At 41.5% G+C, this 17,598-nt stretch overlaps 1 protein-coding gene across 19 annotated transcripts in view; it reads left to right on the top strand.

Moving 5' to 3' along the window:
• The window catches only part of Sec31a (SEC31 homolog A, COPII coat complex component), a 58,245-nt gene that overhangs the window by 14,351 nt on the left and 26,296 nt on the right, over positions 1 to 17,598 (top strand). For 11 of the 19 annotated variants that reach the window (XM_031336948.1, XM_031336953.1, XM_031336941.1 and 8 more), the window contains 10 exons: positions 646 to 786; positions 3,339 to 3,481; positions 7,094 to 7,193; positions 9,822 to 9,983; positions 10,199 to 10,351; positions 10,760 to 10,993; positions 12,631 to 12,705; positions 14,363 to 14,401; positions 14,853 to 14,930; positions 17,126 to 17,201. In XM_031336948.1, the coding sequence (XP_031192808.1) occupies positions 646 to 786; positions 3,339 to 3,481; positions 7,094 to 7,193; positions 9,822 to 9,983; positions 10,199 to 10,351; positions 10,760 to 10,993; positions 12,631 to 12,705; positions 14,363 to 14,401; positions 14,853 to 14,930; positions 17,126 to 17,201 (1,201 nt within the window). The remainder of the gene's footprint in view (positions 1 to 645; positions 787 to 3,338; positions 3,482 to 7,093; positions 7,194 to 9,821; positions 9,984 to 10,198; positions 10,352 to 10,759; positions 10,994 to 12,630; positions 12,706 to 14,362; positions 14,402 to 14,852; positions 14,931 to 17,125; positions 17,202 to 17,598) is intronic. The other 8 variants (XM_031336946.1, XM_031336957.1, XM_031336951.1 and 5 more) reach the window with 2 other exon arrangements.

Genomic DNA, 17,598 nt, shown 5'->3' with positions numbered 1-17,598 from the left:
TTTTAAATAAAGGATCAGCCAGGCATGATGGTACCTGCGTTAAACCCCAGCAGATGCTCTGGATCTCTGAGTTCTAAGGCAGCCACAGCTACATAGTGATACCCTGTCTGTCTCAGAAAAGGAAAAGGAAAGAGAGAAATTATAAATGAAGAATTGCAATTTATAATTACATTTATTTTTTAGTTTTTTGAGGCAGAGTCTTACTATGTTATTTGGCTGTTCTATAACTCAGTTATGTGGACCAGGCTGGCCTAGAACGCAGAGATTGGCCTGCCTCTGCCTCCAGAATGCTGGGACTAAACATGTACTCCACCACATCCAGCTTTATAATTAAATTTGAGTATATTCATGCCCTAGCTACTTGCTGTTGCTTGATTAAACACTACCCCAAAACAACCGGGGCAAGAAAGGGCTTCTATGCCGTATGTGTCCAGATTGCAGTGCATTGCCTGGGGAAGTGAAGTGCCTTGCTTGCCTGGCTTGCTGGACACCTTTGCATCAGTCAACAATCCAGAAAGTGGTGTGCAAATGTGCCACAGAGCCCTCTGATGGACGCAGCCTCCTCCCAGGGACTCCAGGCTCTCAAGGTGACAGAAACCAACCAGCACAGTAGTGAAGTGGGTTTTAATGTTTGTTCCTTAATAGCCACCAGAAGATATCAGCTGCATAGCATGGAACAGGCAAGTTCAGCATATCTTAGCATCGGCCAGTCCCAGTGGCCGGGCAACTGTCTGGGATCTCAGGAAAAATGAGCCTATCATCAAAGTCAGTGACCACAGTAACAGGGTGAGTACAGAATTGACTCATGATGAGCATGTGATATTTCTGCTGGAAGTATGCTGCCGTTTGTTTCAAGGAGTCACATATTTGTAAAATTAAAATTCTGTCTCTTTATCTATCAGTTAATAGTGAGAAGAATGCAACTCCTTAGTGAGAATAATTACATACCCAGTAAACCATGTTGGGTATGTTTTTAAGCTTTCAAGCACTTTATTAATTTTGTGTGCATGTGTGCGTATGTGTGGCTACACACATGCCATGATACACATGTTGAGTTGAGAGGATGATTTTTGTGAATCTGTTCTCTTTTTACCAGGTGGGTCCCAAGGGTCAAACTCAGGCTGTTGGGGACCTTGTGGCAGGCCCCTTTACCCACTGAGCCATCTAGCTGGCCCGATTTTTGTTGTTGAAGTTAGAACTTAAATATTTTTATTGCACTCATCTATTTGTGTGTGTGTGTTCATGTGGCAGGATGGATGTCTTTGTCTGGGTGTCCATACTCCCTTGCGCACTTCTGTGGTAGTCCCAGGACAGTGTGCAGGAATTGGCGCTCCCCCTTTACCCTGCGGTTGCCAGAGATTACACTCCAACTTGGCAGCAAGTGCCTTTGCATGTGGAGTCATGTTGCCTGCCCCGGTAAAGATTTCTTAAAGTAAGAGTGCCTGACTCACAGTGTGTATATCACTTTTAAAAACTCCACAGAATTGTTGAAAAGAACCTTTTTCCAGTTTAAGTGGATGAGAAATTTTAAAACAAAAGTTTCAGTGGAATAAAACGTACAAAAATAACTTTAGTCATCACATAGACTATTTCCTAGAATTTAATCTTCTGGGTAGTTCCCAATAATCTGAACTGTGTCATGAAACTTGAGATGGTAGCTGTTGCTTACGACATTTTTCTTTGAGTTTTTTTTTTTTAATTTCTTTTTTTAAATCGATCCTTTTTGAGGAAAGTTTACTTTTATTTTCATTTTTGAAAAATTATATTTTAAGTGTATATAAAATATTTCTTTTGTCACAGCATTGGCATTGAAATTCATTTTGGATAAAAGAATTATTTTGACTCTGAATTGCTTTGTGTGCATCAAGGAGATGAATAGAAGGCATCCAAATGTTAAAGTTTGAGACTGTTGTTTAAGATTGTTTTGTAACACTGGAAACTGTAGTTCTGAGCCAGTGGGCTGCGACCCCTTTGGGGGATGTCTGCTCACCCTTTCACAGGTGTCAAGAACTGAGAAAAGGGGTGTCTGGGAGTGGCAAAAACAAATGACTTGAAGTCAAATTGTGGGTCCAAGCTGGTGCCCTATGTTCTGCTCAAGATGGCTCCCTAGACAGCTCTTTGTAGATAGATCTTGGCTCTGTAGTCTGCCCAAGACAGCTTTTCAGACTGCTGTGTTTTGCTCTGCTCTAGACAGCTTTTTCTTGCTATTCTAAAAAATTCTCTGGTTGAGGCCACTAGCTTTCTGCTCCAGACAGACAAAACTCTGGCTGAGACAGCTCTCTGCTAGTAAAAATTCTAAAAGCTCTCTGGATAGCTCACAGGGTTTCCTGACCAAAGTCTAGCTTTTTATTTACATGTCAATCTAGTTATTTATTCCAGATTCCCTCTTGACCATCCCAGGAATCAGCGTCCTGTGACCTTACCCCTTGGCTCTTAGGAAGAGACAGCAAGCATTTAGCACAGACAGTAAGATAGCTGGGTAGTACCATTCCCACTACGCCAGGACCTAAATTCGACCTAAATTCGCTCTGGCCTAGGCTGACTTTGAACTCAGGAGTCTGCCTGCTTTTGTATCTGCCTGTCTCTGTATCTTTCTCATCAGCTGGCTCACAGCACAGCTGCCTTTGTCCTTTAGATCTGTGAAGCTCCTTATACAATTCATATTGCATCCTTATATTTTTGCATAGTTGAGAAATTTTATATTTTTGAGCTCATGTTTTTAGAATTCCTTTTCACAGCCGTTAAGGGTTGTCCTGAAGGTCCCAGCATTTACCATTTTGTTAAAGACATAGACACACGCTCAACTCCTGGACATGTTGTTTCTAATCATCATCAAGTCATTAAGTTAACAGGGTTAACGTTAACATTTCCCAGAGGAATGTGAAAATATGTCCATTATTATACAAACAAGCCTTAAGCCAATAGCAGCATTGACACTTACACTTGAGAAGGCCCATGTCCTGTTGGCCCCTGTCCCCAGGGCCTGTCCCCATGTCATTTCACCCCCACCAAGGCCTGCCAGACTCTGAACACAGGAGTCTCCTGATACCGTTGGAAAGCACAGATAATTGCATTATGATTCATAACAGTAGCAAAATTACAGTTATGAAGTAGCAGTGAAAATAATGTTATGGTTGGAAGTCACCACAGCATGAGGAACTGTGTTAAGGAGTTGCAGGAGGTTGAGAACCACTGCTGTAAAAGGTTCAGAACTAGTGTGAACTGATCCTTTCCTTCAGGTCATTTCCTGTTCATTTCAGCAGTGACATAGTCCTCACAGTTTATTTCTGCTTCATAAAGTAACGTGATTGCTGAGATATGAGCCTTCCTGTCTGCAGATGCATTGCTCTGGATTGGCATGGCACCCTGATGTGGCTACTCAGATGGTCCTCGCCTCTGAGGATGATCGATTACCAGTGATCCAGATGTGGGATCTTCGATTTGCCTCCTCTCCTCTCCGGGTTCTGGAAAATCATGCCAGGTACCATGTTGCTGTTTCAGGGAACTTTGTTTCTTCATATTTTGTTCTAAAACATACTTAGTCATTTTTATTTTAAGCAGTAGTCAGAATTTTTCTCTCCAAAGTAGAAGATAGATCATACCATACTCACATGAATCCTTGGTTAAAGATTTTCCACCACTTATTTCAAATAATTAAGCAGGATAGAGATGTGTACCTGTATTCCAGCACTTGGCAGGTGAGACAAGGAGATCAGAAAGTGAGGGCCCCTCAGCTACACAGTGTGAGAATGGCTAGACGTCACCAGAATAATCAGTAGAACTGAGTCTCTGTCAAAGAACTGTGAGAGCTCTTGACATGAACGGGGCAGTTAGGTCCTTAGTGGTCATCAGACTTAAGAACATGGGATGCTGGATGACTTGATTATGCTTTCATTTTACTTTAAAGTAAACAGTTTTGAGCCATTGGGTGGTCTTCTGCTTTCAGTGTTCATTGATATGTTGAGTAGGTATTCTGAAAACACAGGAGTTTTTTCATGTTGCAGTGTCATTACATTTCATTAATTTGGTGAACTGCTTGTCATTGATACTTAGGTAGTAGCAAGTTTATTTAAATACCTGTGTTTAAATAAGACGGTTCCTTTTAGTATTGTACTAGTTTTTAAGTACTTTAGGAATTTCTTTGTTCCTCCTCTTTAGTGACAGGCAGCCTGAGGTTTGAAGCCCTTTACCACTCTCCTATGTAGCAGCTTATGAAGGAGAAAGTCTTGAAGTTCATGATCTGTCACATGCTCATAAAGGAGAAAATCTGGTCAGAATGTATTAGATGTTATACTTTAGTATCATTTATAGCAAGAAAAGATGATCCTGAGGAGTCTGAATGTTTTTTATTCTTAATTAAGATTGAGTTTATTATTCGGTAAAACAGGCAAAATTCTGACCTGTTTCTGTTACTTTCCTATTGCTGTGAAGAGACCACAATCAAGGCAACTTAGTAAAGAAAGCAACAGGCATGCATGACAGTGGGGCAGTGCCTGAGAGCTCACATCCGATCCACAAGCAGAGATAGAGAGAGCCTGGGCCTGGTGACCCTTGGTGACACACCTTCTCCTTCTCAAATGGTTGCAACAGTTGCAGACCAAGCATTCAAAAGTATGAGGCTATGGGGCCAATCTCATTCAAACCATTACACTACCTTCAGGGCAAACTCTCATAACATAGACAATGTGCAATCATTTACATGATTCCGCAGTCAATCCTCATTGCAGAAATGACTGTAGAAACTGCTGTTGCATGTCTTACAGGACAGAAGCTCAGCAAGGTTAAACTTGTCCAGGGGCATAGATACCCAGCCAAGTGCTGACTTCCAGGCCAACACCGATCTCAGAGTGTTCCCTTAACACTGCGCTCTGCCTCAGAGCTTAGGAGTAGGCCATCATAGTTTAGCAAAGCACAGTGCTGGATGGCAGAAACAAGTCAATCTCAGTAGTTAACTGTTTCCTTACATTACTAAGTGGTAGATTGCTTCACTGTAAGGTCTCTTCCAGCCTAGAGCTCTGTGTTTCTTAAATAATGTATACATTTTAGGTTGGAGAGATGACTCAGTAATCAGGAGCTCTTGTTGCTCTTCCAGAGAACCTCAGTTCATTTCCCAGCACCCACATGGCAGCTCATGGCCATGTCAATAAGTCTCTAGCTCCATGGGTCTGATGGCTCTGGCTTCCTTAGGCACCTGCACTCATGTGAACACACACATACTTTAAAAAAAATTGAAAAATGAGCAAACTTTGACCATTTGTTGTTGCTATGTTAGAGATCAAACCCAGGGCCTTATTTTTATATGCTAATGCTTACCACTGAGCTAACCACTGAGACCCTCCAATGGTGTGCTCCTAAGAATGATTAAGATATAATTCTGGTTTCTCATAAAATCTCTGAATAACATGGATATGAATATAGAAAGGGCAGAATACTGTTGTTCTCTAAATAGAGTACAGAAAATTTTGTGTATGTGTGTTTGTGTGGTATATGTAGGGGTGCACGCATGTTCGTGGAGGCCAGAAGTCAATGCCTGATGTCTTTCTGAGCATTTCTCAACTTTACGTTTTTGGGGCACTGAACATGGAGTCACCATTGTATATATAGCTAGTGGCGAACTCTGGATGTGGCTTTCTCCACCTCCCTAACTGGGATTATAAGTGTGTGCTCTCATGCCTGGCATTATCTATGTGAGTGTGAATGTGGGTGTGGGTGCACACGAGCCATACTTCACACATTGTTGAGATCAGAATAGCCTGTGGGAGTCAGTGTGTCTCATATGGGACCCAGGAATATGGGACCCTATGTAGGTCATAGGGCTTGGCAGTGAGTACCTTTACCTACTGAGTCATCTCATGGGCTGGCTTTGTTAGGATGCTTACAGCAAGCAAGTCCCTACTGAGCAGCCTTCCCAACCCAAGGCTTACACTGTTACACTGTGTACAGCCCAAGGAATACTGCTTATTAATACTTGGGATAGTGCTTGGAAGTTTTGCTCTTTTTTTTTTTTTAAATTATTTATTATATGTAAGTACACTGTAGCTGTCTTCAGACGCACCAGAAGAGGACATCAGAACTTACTACGAAAGGTTGTGAGCCATCATGTGGTTGCTGGGATTTGAACTCAGGACCTTCGGAAGAACAGTCAGCTCTCTTACTCGCTGAGCCATCTTTCTAGCCCCTGGAAGTATATTATTCTTATACTGAGGTTACAGATATCCCTTACTTTAAGACAGTAATCTATAAACACGTTTGTAGAAGCTAGAGTTTAATACTTCCTTGAAACATCTAATTTTTTACTTGTCATGACACTTGATAAAAGAATACTTCTCTGATAGCCGAAGCTAAACTGCATGACTGAGGATGTAGATTGGCGGTAGAACACTTGCCTGCCATGTACAAGGAGGCTTTTCTTTGTTTTTGTTGAGACAGGGTTTCTCTGTGTAGACCAGGCTGGCCTGGAATTCATAGAGATCTGCCTCTGCCTCCCACGCTGGGATTAAGGGTGCATGGCACCACACCCAGCTATACAAGGAACTTCTTTTTTCTTTTAGTTTTTCGAGACAGGATTTCTCTGTGTAGCCCTGGCTGTCCTGGAACTCACTCTGTAGACCAGGCTGGCCTTGAACTCAGAAATCCACCTGCATCTGCCTCCCAAGTGCTGGGATTAAAGGCATGTGTCACCACTGCTCAGTTACAAGGCGCTTTTATCTTTGTCTTTTCTCATTAAAAAGTAGCCTATGACACATTATTTATAGTCGATGTGGTTGGGCATTTGCTTTCATTTCTTACCATCTATGCCGTGCATGGTGCTAAGCACCCTGTGTCTGCAGCATTCATTACCAGGTTACTGTTAGCAGAATCCCTGAGCCTGCACAGGCCTGACTGGAAATTTACTTTCCTTAAGATTGGACTATTCTTTATCTCTTTGTGGTTTTTCTTCATCTGTGTCTATGTCTGTCTTTCTTTCTCTCTCTCTCTCTTCCTTCCTTCTTCTCTTCCTTCCTAGGTTAACGGTTTGGACTGGTAGAGAGGTGAGTTCCTTCACTGTACTTTGTTCTCATTTGTTCCTCTCTCCTGCATTTTTTTTTAATAGGGGGATTTTGGCAATTGCTTGGAGCATGGCAGATCCTGAATTGTTGTTAAGCTGTGGAAAAGATGCTAAGATCCTCTGCTCTAACCCCAACACAGGAGAGGTAGGAGGAGGAGTGCTTCTCAACCCAGCAGCCCTTGTAATATTTTACTTCTACCTGAATAAGAAATTTCCATATGGATATTAAGCACGTAATTATAATTAAAACTGTTGAAGGAAGGTGACAGATGCTAATCCATCAGAACTGTCAGGAACATTACCCAGGCTCATTTCCTTTAATCTTTAAAATTAATCTTTCTCTATTGGAACATAGATTCTAGCTACTGTCTTTTTTTTTAAAAAAATCACTTATTTTTATTTTTGTGCGTTGGTCGTTTTCTGTGAATTGATGCTTTGCATGTATGTATGTGTCAGGGCATCAGATCCCATAGAACTGGAGTCACAGACAGTGGAGAGCCAACATGTAGGAGCTGGGATTTGAACCTGGGTCCTCTGGAAGAACATTGAGTGCTCTTAACCACTGAGCTATCTCTCCAGCCCCAAACTGTAGCCTTCTATCTTTGCCTCTTCTCTATTAAAGTAGATCATTGCAGGTGCTTTTGTATTTACTCTGATGGAAAACTAAGAAAACTGTTAATGGCTGAGCCTGGAAGTATGGCTCAGCGGTCAAGCACTTGCTTAGCTGGAGCAAAGTTTTAAGCTTGGTTTCCAGCACCATTAAAAATTGTCTTCTGGCTGGGTGGTGGTGGCGGCGGCATACGCCTTTAATCCCAGCACTTAGGAGGCAGATGCAGGTGGATTTCTGAGTTCGAGGCCAGCCTGGTCTACAGAGTGAGTTCCAGGACAGCCAAGGCTACACAGAGAAACCCTGTCTCGAAAAACCAAAAAAAAAAAAAGTAAGAAAAAAAAAATTGTCTTCTGGCTGGCAAGCTGGCTCAGCAATTAAGGCTGAAAACATGAGTTTGATTCCTGGAACTCTCATGAAAAGAAGGACGCAGTGGCTCCATGCATAGCCTCAGCACTCCTCCGGTGAGGTGGGAAGCAGCCAGCTCTGCTAACTTGGGTCTGCAACAGCAGAAAAGAGAGAGTACACTTCCACAAGGTGGGTGGAGAGAGCTGACTCCTGAACTTTGTCATCCACCGTGTCCTGTGGCGCACACACACACATACACACACACACACAGTAAGTGAGCAAATAAAATGTTTTAATAGATTTTCCTCTCAGGTATTGAGAATTAAACATAGGGCCTCAAGTGCTTGGCTAAGCTATATTCCTAGCTTGTCAGTAGATTTTCATCTGTCTTATTAAAATAAAAGCAAGTTTTTTAGTTTCTTGGTTTTCAGTTTAACCTTAAGGTTAGGGAGCTGAGAACAGAATTAACCCAACAATATATTCTGCCTGTGTGACTTGAAGTCAGGAAACACTCGTGTGCTTTTTCCCTTTATCTGTTCATGTCAGGCTAGGTAGGTTCTTGGAACATACTGTTCTCTTACCATTTTCTTAGTTATAAAATAAACTTTTGAGTATGGTTGTATTTGTTTGGAATTTGAAGGAATTGACTTTTTTACTATCTGTATGCTACAACTAAAAAACACTAGATTTTCTAGTTCAGTGAAGTTTCAAGTTACATATCAACCAGGGCAAGCATCAAAGACATGAGCAGGCTGGAAGCTTCTTCACTCTGTGGTTGGGATTGTATTTTTGTTTGTTTGTTCTTTGTTTTGTTAATGCCGTACAATACCAAAGTTAAGGTTATTTGGCTTTTATGGCCTCAGATGCATGCTCCTAAATTTCTCTGTTATTATCATACTCTGGATCAACAGCAATTCTGATAACTTTTTATTTATGTTTAATTTCCTCTGTGTGTATATGTTCATGTACATACAAATGCATGTGCACTTATGTGTATATGACCTGACTGCCAGAAATTGATAGTGTCTCTTTGCCAGTTGCCTCTCTACCTCTTTTTTGAGACAGGATCTCTTGTTGGCCTCCCTCAGTGCTGGCATCTAACTCCAGGAATCTTCCTGTCTCTGCCTCCCCAGCTCTGTGGTTACAGGCAAGTGTGGGTGTGGGGGCTTGAACTGTTTTCCCATGGCCTTTCCCTTTATAGGAAACTGCTAGGATTCATCAGCAGTGGGAGTGGCATATACTTGTTTTCTCTTATGCCTACAAGCTAGAGTAGTCAGTTCTTTCTAAGGGTGTGTAGTTTAGTCTTTTTTTTTTTTTTTTTTAATGTCTGAGTGTTCTGCTGCATATACATACTCAGGCCAGAAGGGGGCATCAGATCCCAGGTGGTTGTGAGCTGCATGTGGTTGCTGGGAATTGAACTCAAGACTTCTGGAAGAGCAGCCAATGCTTTAACCACTTAGCCATCTCACCTGCTCATACAGTTTGGTCTTTAAATGACCTAAGTATAGTTATTTGGATCTCACCAGGCAAAACCAGTTGAGGGGGGGGCAAGCATTAGAATTTGGTAAAATGATCTGGCCTTTCCAGTTTGTATGCTGTTGACATTTTAGGAAAAAGGAATACTGACTAGCATTCCTGTTCCTAGTGGACCATCTCAGGGCCACTGAACTGTAAGGAGAACTTACTATTGGTTTTCTTGGTTAAGACTCTTTCTTAAAGAAAATGTTCAGCTGCACTTATTACCAACCTTATTTATTTTGCTTATGACCTGGTTATTCCTTTTTCTAACTTTTACTTATTTTACTTATGTTGTGTTAGGTATTATATGAACTTCCCACCAATACACAGTGGTGCTTTGATATCCAGTGGTGTCCTCGAAATCCTGCTGTCCTGTCTGCCGCTTCCTTTGATGGACGGATCAGTGTCTATTCCATCATGGGAGGGAGCATAGACGGCTTAAGGCAGAAACAAGTTGACAAGGTAACAGACAGCATTAAGGCTTCTGACAATTGCAACCCACAAAGATAGCCATTGTGTGCAGTTATTTTTACAGTGATTTTACCAACCAGCAATGTTACTCTACTGGATAATTGTTAGGTATTTTGTTGTTGTTGTTAGATGTTTTGTCGTTGAAAGGTTGCAACACAGTTTGCATAGGTTACTGATTTATACTTTTTTCTTTTAAAAAAAACTAGCTTTCATCATCTTTTGGGAATCTTGATCCCTTTGGCACAGGACAACCTCTCCCTCCATTACAAATCCCACAGCAGACTGCTCAGCACAGCATAGTGCTGCCCCTGAAGAAGCCTCCCAAGTGGATCCGGAGACCTGTGGGAGCTTCCTTCTCAGTAGGTGGATTTTCTTAACTGAGGACTTGTGGGGCAGCACAAAGTGCTGCTTATCCAAGGTGACTTGTGCAAACTGCACAGGACAACTGAAGGATAGACCGAGGTTCTGGGTTGTGTGTGTGTGTGTGTGTGTGGGGGGGGGTGTCAGTGGTGTCCAGTTGTGGCTTCAGCAGGCTTACAATTCCTTTGTTGGGTGTGTGTGTGTGTGTGTGTGTGGTGTGTGTGTGTGTGTGTGTGTGTGTGTGTGTGGTGTGTGTGTGTGTGTGGTGTGTGTGTGTGTGTGTGTGTGTGTGTGTGTGTGTGTGTGTGTGTAGGAGTGTCAGTGGTATCCAGTTTTGGCTTCAGCAGGCTTATAGTGCCTGCTGGGAGCTCAGCTTCACGGCTCATGCGCTTATTTGTTCTTCACAGTTTGGAGGGAAGTTGGTGACTTTTGAGAACGTTGCAGTGCAGGTGCAGCAGGGAGCTGAGCAGCAGCGGCGGCAGCCCGTGTTCATCAGTCAGGTGGTGACAGAAAAAGACTTTCTCAGCCGGTCGGAGCAGCTGCAGCATGTTGTGCAGTCTCAGGGCTTTATCAGTTACTGCCAGAAAAAGATCGATGCTTCCCAGACTGAGTTTGAGAAAAATGTGTGGTCCTTCTTGAAGGTAAAGTTGGGTTTATTTTTCATTTTTGTTCTTGTGTGTATCCGCGCATGTTCATTTTACAGTGAACATAATTTATTTGCTTAGCTGTTTCTCTGGCCCTAAAGGTAGTTTTCATTATCAGTAAATTATTCATATTATAATCAAAATCTGATTTTCTTTTCAAGAAACATTTGAAATAGTGAGATTTCAGAAATGCAATGAAATTCAAGAAACCCAAGCTGGGCATGGTAACACACACCTGTAATGCCAGCACTTGGATGCCAAGCTCAAGGCAGCCTGGGCCTTGTCTTAAAGGCAAGAAAGACTTAGAGAGCACAGTTTAATCTCTTTTGTCATTATAAGCTAGAGAGTGTGGAAGTAACTTAAAGGAGAGGGACATCATTAGGCAGACTTAACATTAGAACCTGACGTGCTATAATAAAAACAAAATATTTAGGATCTGTCTTAGACCTGGTTAGTGAGCATGGAGAGAGAGGTGGGGGTGGGGGTGGAGGGTTAGAGCTGATTCAGAAGAGCTGATTCTGAAAGGAAACCCTTCAGTGGATTGTCTTTTCAGAGCAGACTAAGAGTTTCCTCTTGGTCATTTTGCTTTCACAGATGTTTTTTGATATTGATTTTTCCAAGAAAACCAATCTTGAATGCAATTAGGTTAAATTCTATAATTCTACAATTACAATTTGTTGGTTAGGAGTAAAATTTCATTTCTGTTTGAGACAGGGTCTCTCACTGTGCATGTCATTCTTGTGTTGACCAGGCAGGCCTCAGAGAGCTACCTGTCTGCTTCCCTAGAGCTTCGGTTACAGGTGTGCGCCACCATGCCCAGCTTAGCTGGGAGATTTGAAAAAGGTTTTAGATATTGAATACTGTATATACTGTTCTTCTTTCTCATAAAACCATTGAATATGAATTACTTTGTATTTAGCAAAATTATAGGTAAAAAACAAGCTTCACTTATCCAGAATGATTAGTTACACATTCTTAGCTTTAAAGAATAGCTGGCTTATCCAGGCCTGGTGGTACATACCTGGAACTCCAGCAGTTGAGAGTTAGAGCGGGAAGGTGATGACTTCAGGACTAGTGTTTGCCACACAAAGCATCTGAGTCTGAGGCTTGGGCTACCTGAGATCCAGTTTCAGAAAAACAAAACACTAGTTTTTAAAAGAAGTTATTTAGGGGTGTGGCCTCAGCACTCAAGAGGTAGAGACAGGTGACTCTTTGTAAGGTCAAGGTCAGCCTGGTCTGCATAGCGAGTCCCAGGTCAACCAAGGCTGTATTGTGAGACCCTGTCTGAAATAAGCCATCCCCAGGCTAGAATTGGACGAGAGTTGGCTCTTTCAGATGAGCTGAGTCGGGTGCCCAGCACTGGGTTAGGGTCCTCACAACCCCCTGCAACCTCAGCTGTGGGGAACTGGTGTTCTCCTCTGACCTCTGCCAGCACTAAACTCAGCATGCACAGACAACACACAGGCACACGCATTCTTACGTAGTTTTTTTTAGAGTTAAATTATTTTTGAACGGTGAATTTTCAAGATTTTGTAGACTTTTGATTGTTTAATAATTTGATTTGGAATTTGGTCAATTTATAGAAAAACTAGGTTTTAAATGTAGGTCTTTGAAGATAACTTCTCTTTTAACAGGTAAACTTTGAGGAGGATTCTCGTGGAAAATACCTTGAGCTTCTGGGATACAGAAAAGAAGATCTGGGGAAGAAGGTGAGTCCCTGAGAAAGTCAAGTGACTGTCTGAAGTAAAACACTTATGTGTTTTTGTTTTTATAAAGTTCTATACAGATTTTATCAAACCAGTCAATAAACATTTAATAAGAATTCATACTTGTTTTCAAATGCAAAACTCCACTTCCTGGCTGGATTTATAAGCTGCCAGAGCCATCTTTAACTCAGCCTAAGTCGGCAGGGATAATTTGACCTTGACAGAAAGTCCCACCCACTGAAGCTTTATTGGGGTGTTAACAGTGTGTAGCTACAGTGGTGTCTTCCCAACTCTGCTTCATGGGAAATAGAAACTGTCTGAGCTACTGCAGCCTCCCACCTAGCTACAGCAATGCTTTTCCCAGAGTTTCTGTGTAGTCCTGGCCATTCTAGAACACTCTTTATGGACTATGCTGGTTTCAAACTCACAGTGATTCTCCGCTTGCCTCTGCCTCTCCCGAGTGCTGCCACTAAACGTGTATGCCACCACGGCCTGGCCATCGTGGGTTCTTTTTTTTTTTTTCAAAGATTCATTTATTTTATTTATTTGAGTACACAGTTGCTATCTTCAGACACACCAGAAGAGGGTATGAGATCTCATTATAGATGGTTGTGAGCCACCCTGTGGTTGCTGAACTCAAGACCTCTGGAAGAGCAGTCAGTTCTCTTAACTGCTGAGCCATCTCCAGCCCCATCGTGGAATTCTTAAATGGCACATTGTTAGCCAGCTAACATGGAGCAGGAATGGTGTTGAATTGTCCCAGGCCTAAGTAAACAAAGTACAAGTAGTTTGCTCTTGGAGTTTTGAAAGAATTGAATTCCCTTTTTGAGCAAGGAGAACACATTATAGGTCTGTCGTCTTCTCAGGAAAGATCTTAGCTGTGTGGGTGCTGGCCTGAGCAACACAAGCAGTACACAAGCCACGGGGACCCTGAAAACACTTAGTTTTTGGTCCTCCACCACCTTTGCCAGCAACTGAACTTTTCTGTAGAAAACACAGCTGCCTGAATAGTGTGTGCTCTCTAGGTGTATGCCTCTCTGAGAGCATGTGGGATGGAGTCTCATCCTGGCTACACTGCTGGGGTCTTTGCTTATGCCTTTAAAGTGTTTATTTGATTTCATTATAGCTGTAGTTCCTTGATGCTCTTGATTTTTCTTAGTTTTCATGAGATTTAAGTTTTATTTGCATGCCTGGAAACAAAAAAATTTGGAAATTGAACCCTTATCAAAATACTTCTAAAGCAGTTTGTCTTTTTAAAAAGTATAAGCCAGGTATGGTGGCACATGCTTTAAGCCCAGCACTCAGCAGGCAGAAGCAGCGGAGCTCTGAGGTCCAGGCCAGCCAGGGCTGCATAGCGAGCCCCAGTTAAAGAGCAAACAACAACAAAACATTACTTCTAATTACTTAAAACAATAAAGTGCAAGAAAGCATGTTTCTTTTAAGGTTGATTTTGTGACTAGACAGCAGAGCTGAAGAACATCTGAACAGTAGAATTCCATGTAGAACCAGTTAGCCAGTTCTGCACAGATCTTTGCTTTCCCTAAACATACTCTCCCTGATAAGAATGTGGAATTTTGCTGAGAATGGGGTAACACTGAACCTTGCTGTTCTCCCTGAACTAGAATTCTACTTAGTAGGTGAGTTGTTATTTTCATTTCAGATTGCTTTGGCCTTGAACAGAGTGGATGGATCCAATGTGGTAAGAAGACTGTCAAAATAGCTGTTTTGTGAGAGTTTGCTTAGATCATGACAAGGAAGGGTAACTTGAGAAGTTGATCTGTCTTACGCTTCCTGGTTTAAAAAATACCAGTTCTACCTAAGTATTTTAAGTTCATAGTTCTCACCTTAAGTTTAGCTGTTGGAGCATGCCACTTTTGATGTATTTGAACTTTATAAAAGGGGAAACTGAGTCAGTGCCTGTTCAGATACTTAAGGTAAAGCTCTTGTATGTCATGTAAATGTGGTAACTGGAAGGAAGACATTGGCGGTGGTAGTTCTTGCTCTCCTTTTAATGTTGTTTCCGGAGTCCATTTGCCTGTGCTCCTTATGATCATGCTCTGGATGTGGTTGGTTGGGTCTTTGTCTCTCTTGTTACTAATAACCTCTAATGCTGCGTTCCTCAACTCCTCTGATTGTTTTATGTACCAAAGGCTCTTAAGGACTCTGACCAAGTAGCGCAGAGTGATGGGGAGGAGAGTCCTGCTGCCGAAGAGCAGCTCTTGGGAGAGGTACTGATTTTTTATATTCTTTTGGACAACTGTATGATAATTGTGTATCTCACTTGAAACTTTGGACATTCTTGACTACTTGTTGCCAACTGTGTTTGAATGTATTGTTTTCTCAGGTATGTATAGGGAAAGAGTCTGTTCGCCTCATGTAACAGAAGTATCTCTGTGCTCTAGTTCCTTGGCCCAGCCTCTGGATTGTATGGCTTAAAATTAGCAGCAAATATGAGATTTCCTTAATTGGCTCAGGAGGCTGCCAAGATGCTAACCTGGAGAGATATTTTATTTGGAAATGCAGTTGCCTTGCATGTCAACTTAAGGCTGTTTTCTCAGCACATTAATTTGTATCACCCACTGTCAGTGATAGAGGCTTCTAAATTAGTCCAGATTTGGAATACCAGTAAAGAATAGCGTATAAAACTAAACTGATTGTGATGATTCACTGTGTGTCCTCAGCTGTGCTTGGGAATTCCCAAAACTAATTGAGAAGAGGCCTTGGATCCAAACTTGTATCATTAATTTGTTTCCCTTTGATTTTCTTTCTTTCTCCCCCCAACTAACAACTAATTCTAGAATTTACTTTTTTCTCTTTTTAATTTTATTTAATCTTGGAAAATTAATCTGGTTCTTATTTCATATCTAATCTTTGACTTTTCCATTGCTCTTTATGGTAGGGGAATATCTTGACTATGAAATGCTTACAAACATAATTCATGAATATTTTGGGCTACTACAAACGGAATATAAAATATGTTTCCTATTGAAATCAATTCTTAGAATTTAAGAAGGAAGTTAAGAGCATTGTAAAATCTTCCTTAACCTTTGAACTGGTTTTGGAGATACCTAGGGAAATTTATACATACCTACAAGCATGTTCATTTGCATGCAGATAGATTAACTGACTTATCAAATTAAAGATTTGTTCGGTCATGCATGAAGAGTAATCAATGATGAAATATTCACTTAGCCAAGTAACTGTCATCAGTGCAGACTCTGAATGCTTGAAACAAATGAGGCAAAAAGGAAAAGAATCTTCCCTTCTGTCTCGATGGTACTGTTTGCTTTTCAATATAGTATCTTGTATATTTGAGCTTTTCAGTACATAAGAAATTATACATTTGGGGCCCTACTAATATCTTAGGAGTTCATAAATAAAGGTTTATTAGTTGTGTATAGAAAGCACATCTGAACATGGTAAGTTAGCAAAAGGAAAAATGGTATTGTTTGTACAGTCCTGAGGATTGAACCCAGGCCTCATACATCCCCGGCTCTGTATTTTTCCCATTGATGTGCATCTCCAGCCCTGAACTTGTGAACAGAGATAGTGAGGATGGATAGCTGGTTCACCCCTCAGCATAGTTAATATAAACTTTAGGTAGACACTGAAGTGGGGAGGAGGGAGGGCTAGCTCCTGCTGTAGGGGTGATAAGCCTGTGCTGGACCCCACTCTACAGCTTGATAGAGGATGTCACATTCTGGAGGGTAAAGTCCCTGATCTCAAAGTTTGGTGTTTTGAATTTCAGATCATTTTTTATTCAGATTTTGAATTGGGTCACACAGTTTGTAACCTTTACAATAGGATTATATGTACACACATATACACATACAGCCAGGCTATGTGCTGTTCCATATATATCTAATTTAAAGGAAAATGGAATGAACAGTTTAATTTTGTATATTTAAAAACAGTGTTTATACTGCCTCTTGTGTTTGGTTTTTGTGGTTCTGGAGACCATACCCACTGGCTGGGCTTGTGCTCCGTACCTGAGTCAGCCCCACACCCTGCTTTACCTTTGTACTGAAGACGCCAAGTGATTTGTTTTCGTGATTTAACTTTGACAAAAAAATTTCATAGACAGATCTGCAGACAGTAGAATTAAAAGCATGTCTATTTTGCATCCTTGAAGTGATCAGGGTTGGGGGGATCTAAAAAAATTTTCTTTACTTTTGGCAGCATCTTTTCCTATATGTGTAGCGAGTGTGCACACCTGATTTGGTGTCTCGGATGGCTTGGTTATTTCCGTTTCATATGGGAATTAATGGGTCAGGAAGGCCCGGATTCTAGTGTAAACTTGGATGTGGGAACTTTGTGAAACAACGTGGTGTGTCATCTAGGTGGATGATAATCACACAGGGTTTTTAGTAGTAAATTTACTGTGATTTCCATTTTGCTAAATTGCATCCTTTTATGTCTTTAGCGCATTAAAGAGGAAAAACAGGAATGTGACTTTCTACCCTCTGCTGGAGGGACGTTTAACATCTCTGTCAGTGGGGGTAAGTACCGTGGGCATAGATGTAAGAGTAGTCGTCTTCCAGCTCAAATTAGACAGAGAAAGACAGAGAGAGTGTGAGTATGTACAGCACACGGTTGAGGATTTCGAACTCACAATCCTCCTGTCTCGTCCTCACAAGACCTGGGATTTCAGTTGCCTACCAATAGGCATAACTAGAATGTGTTGTTGGTAGGCGGGGTTAAGAAAGAACTTGCCTTGGAAAAGGGTAGTGAGTTCTCACTCACCTAAGCGGCCTTTACTGATACAGAAAGTGCTACTCTGCATACATCCTGCTTACTTCCATAGCTGCCATAAACACTAACAGCTTACTTTAGGACTTTAATCTGCTAGTGTTCTCCATTTGTCTGTGGATGAAGTCTGTTGTACATAGTTTTCTT

The sequence above is a fragment of the Mastomys coucha genome, unplaced genomic scaffold (assembly GCF_008632895.1).
Source record: "Mastomys coucha isolate ucsf_1 unplaced genomic scaffold, UCSF_Mcou_1 pScaffold22, whole genome shotgun sequence".
Taxonomy (NCBI): Eukaryota; Metazoa; Chordata; class Mammalia; order Rodentia; family Muridae; genus Mastomys; species Mastomys coucha.
This window is presented reverse-complemented; position numbering and strand designations above follow the sequence as displayed.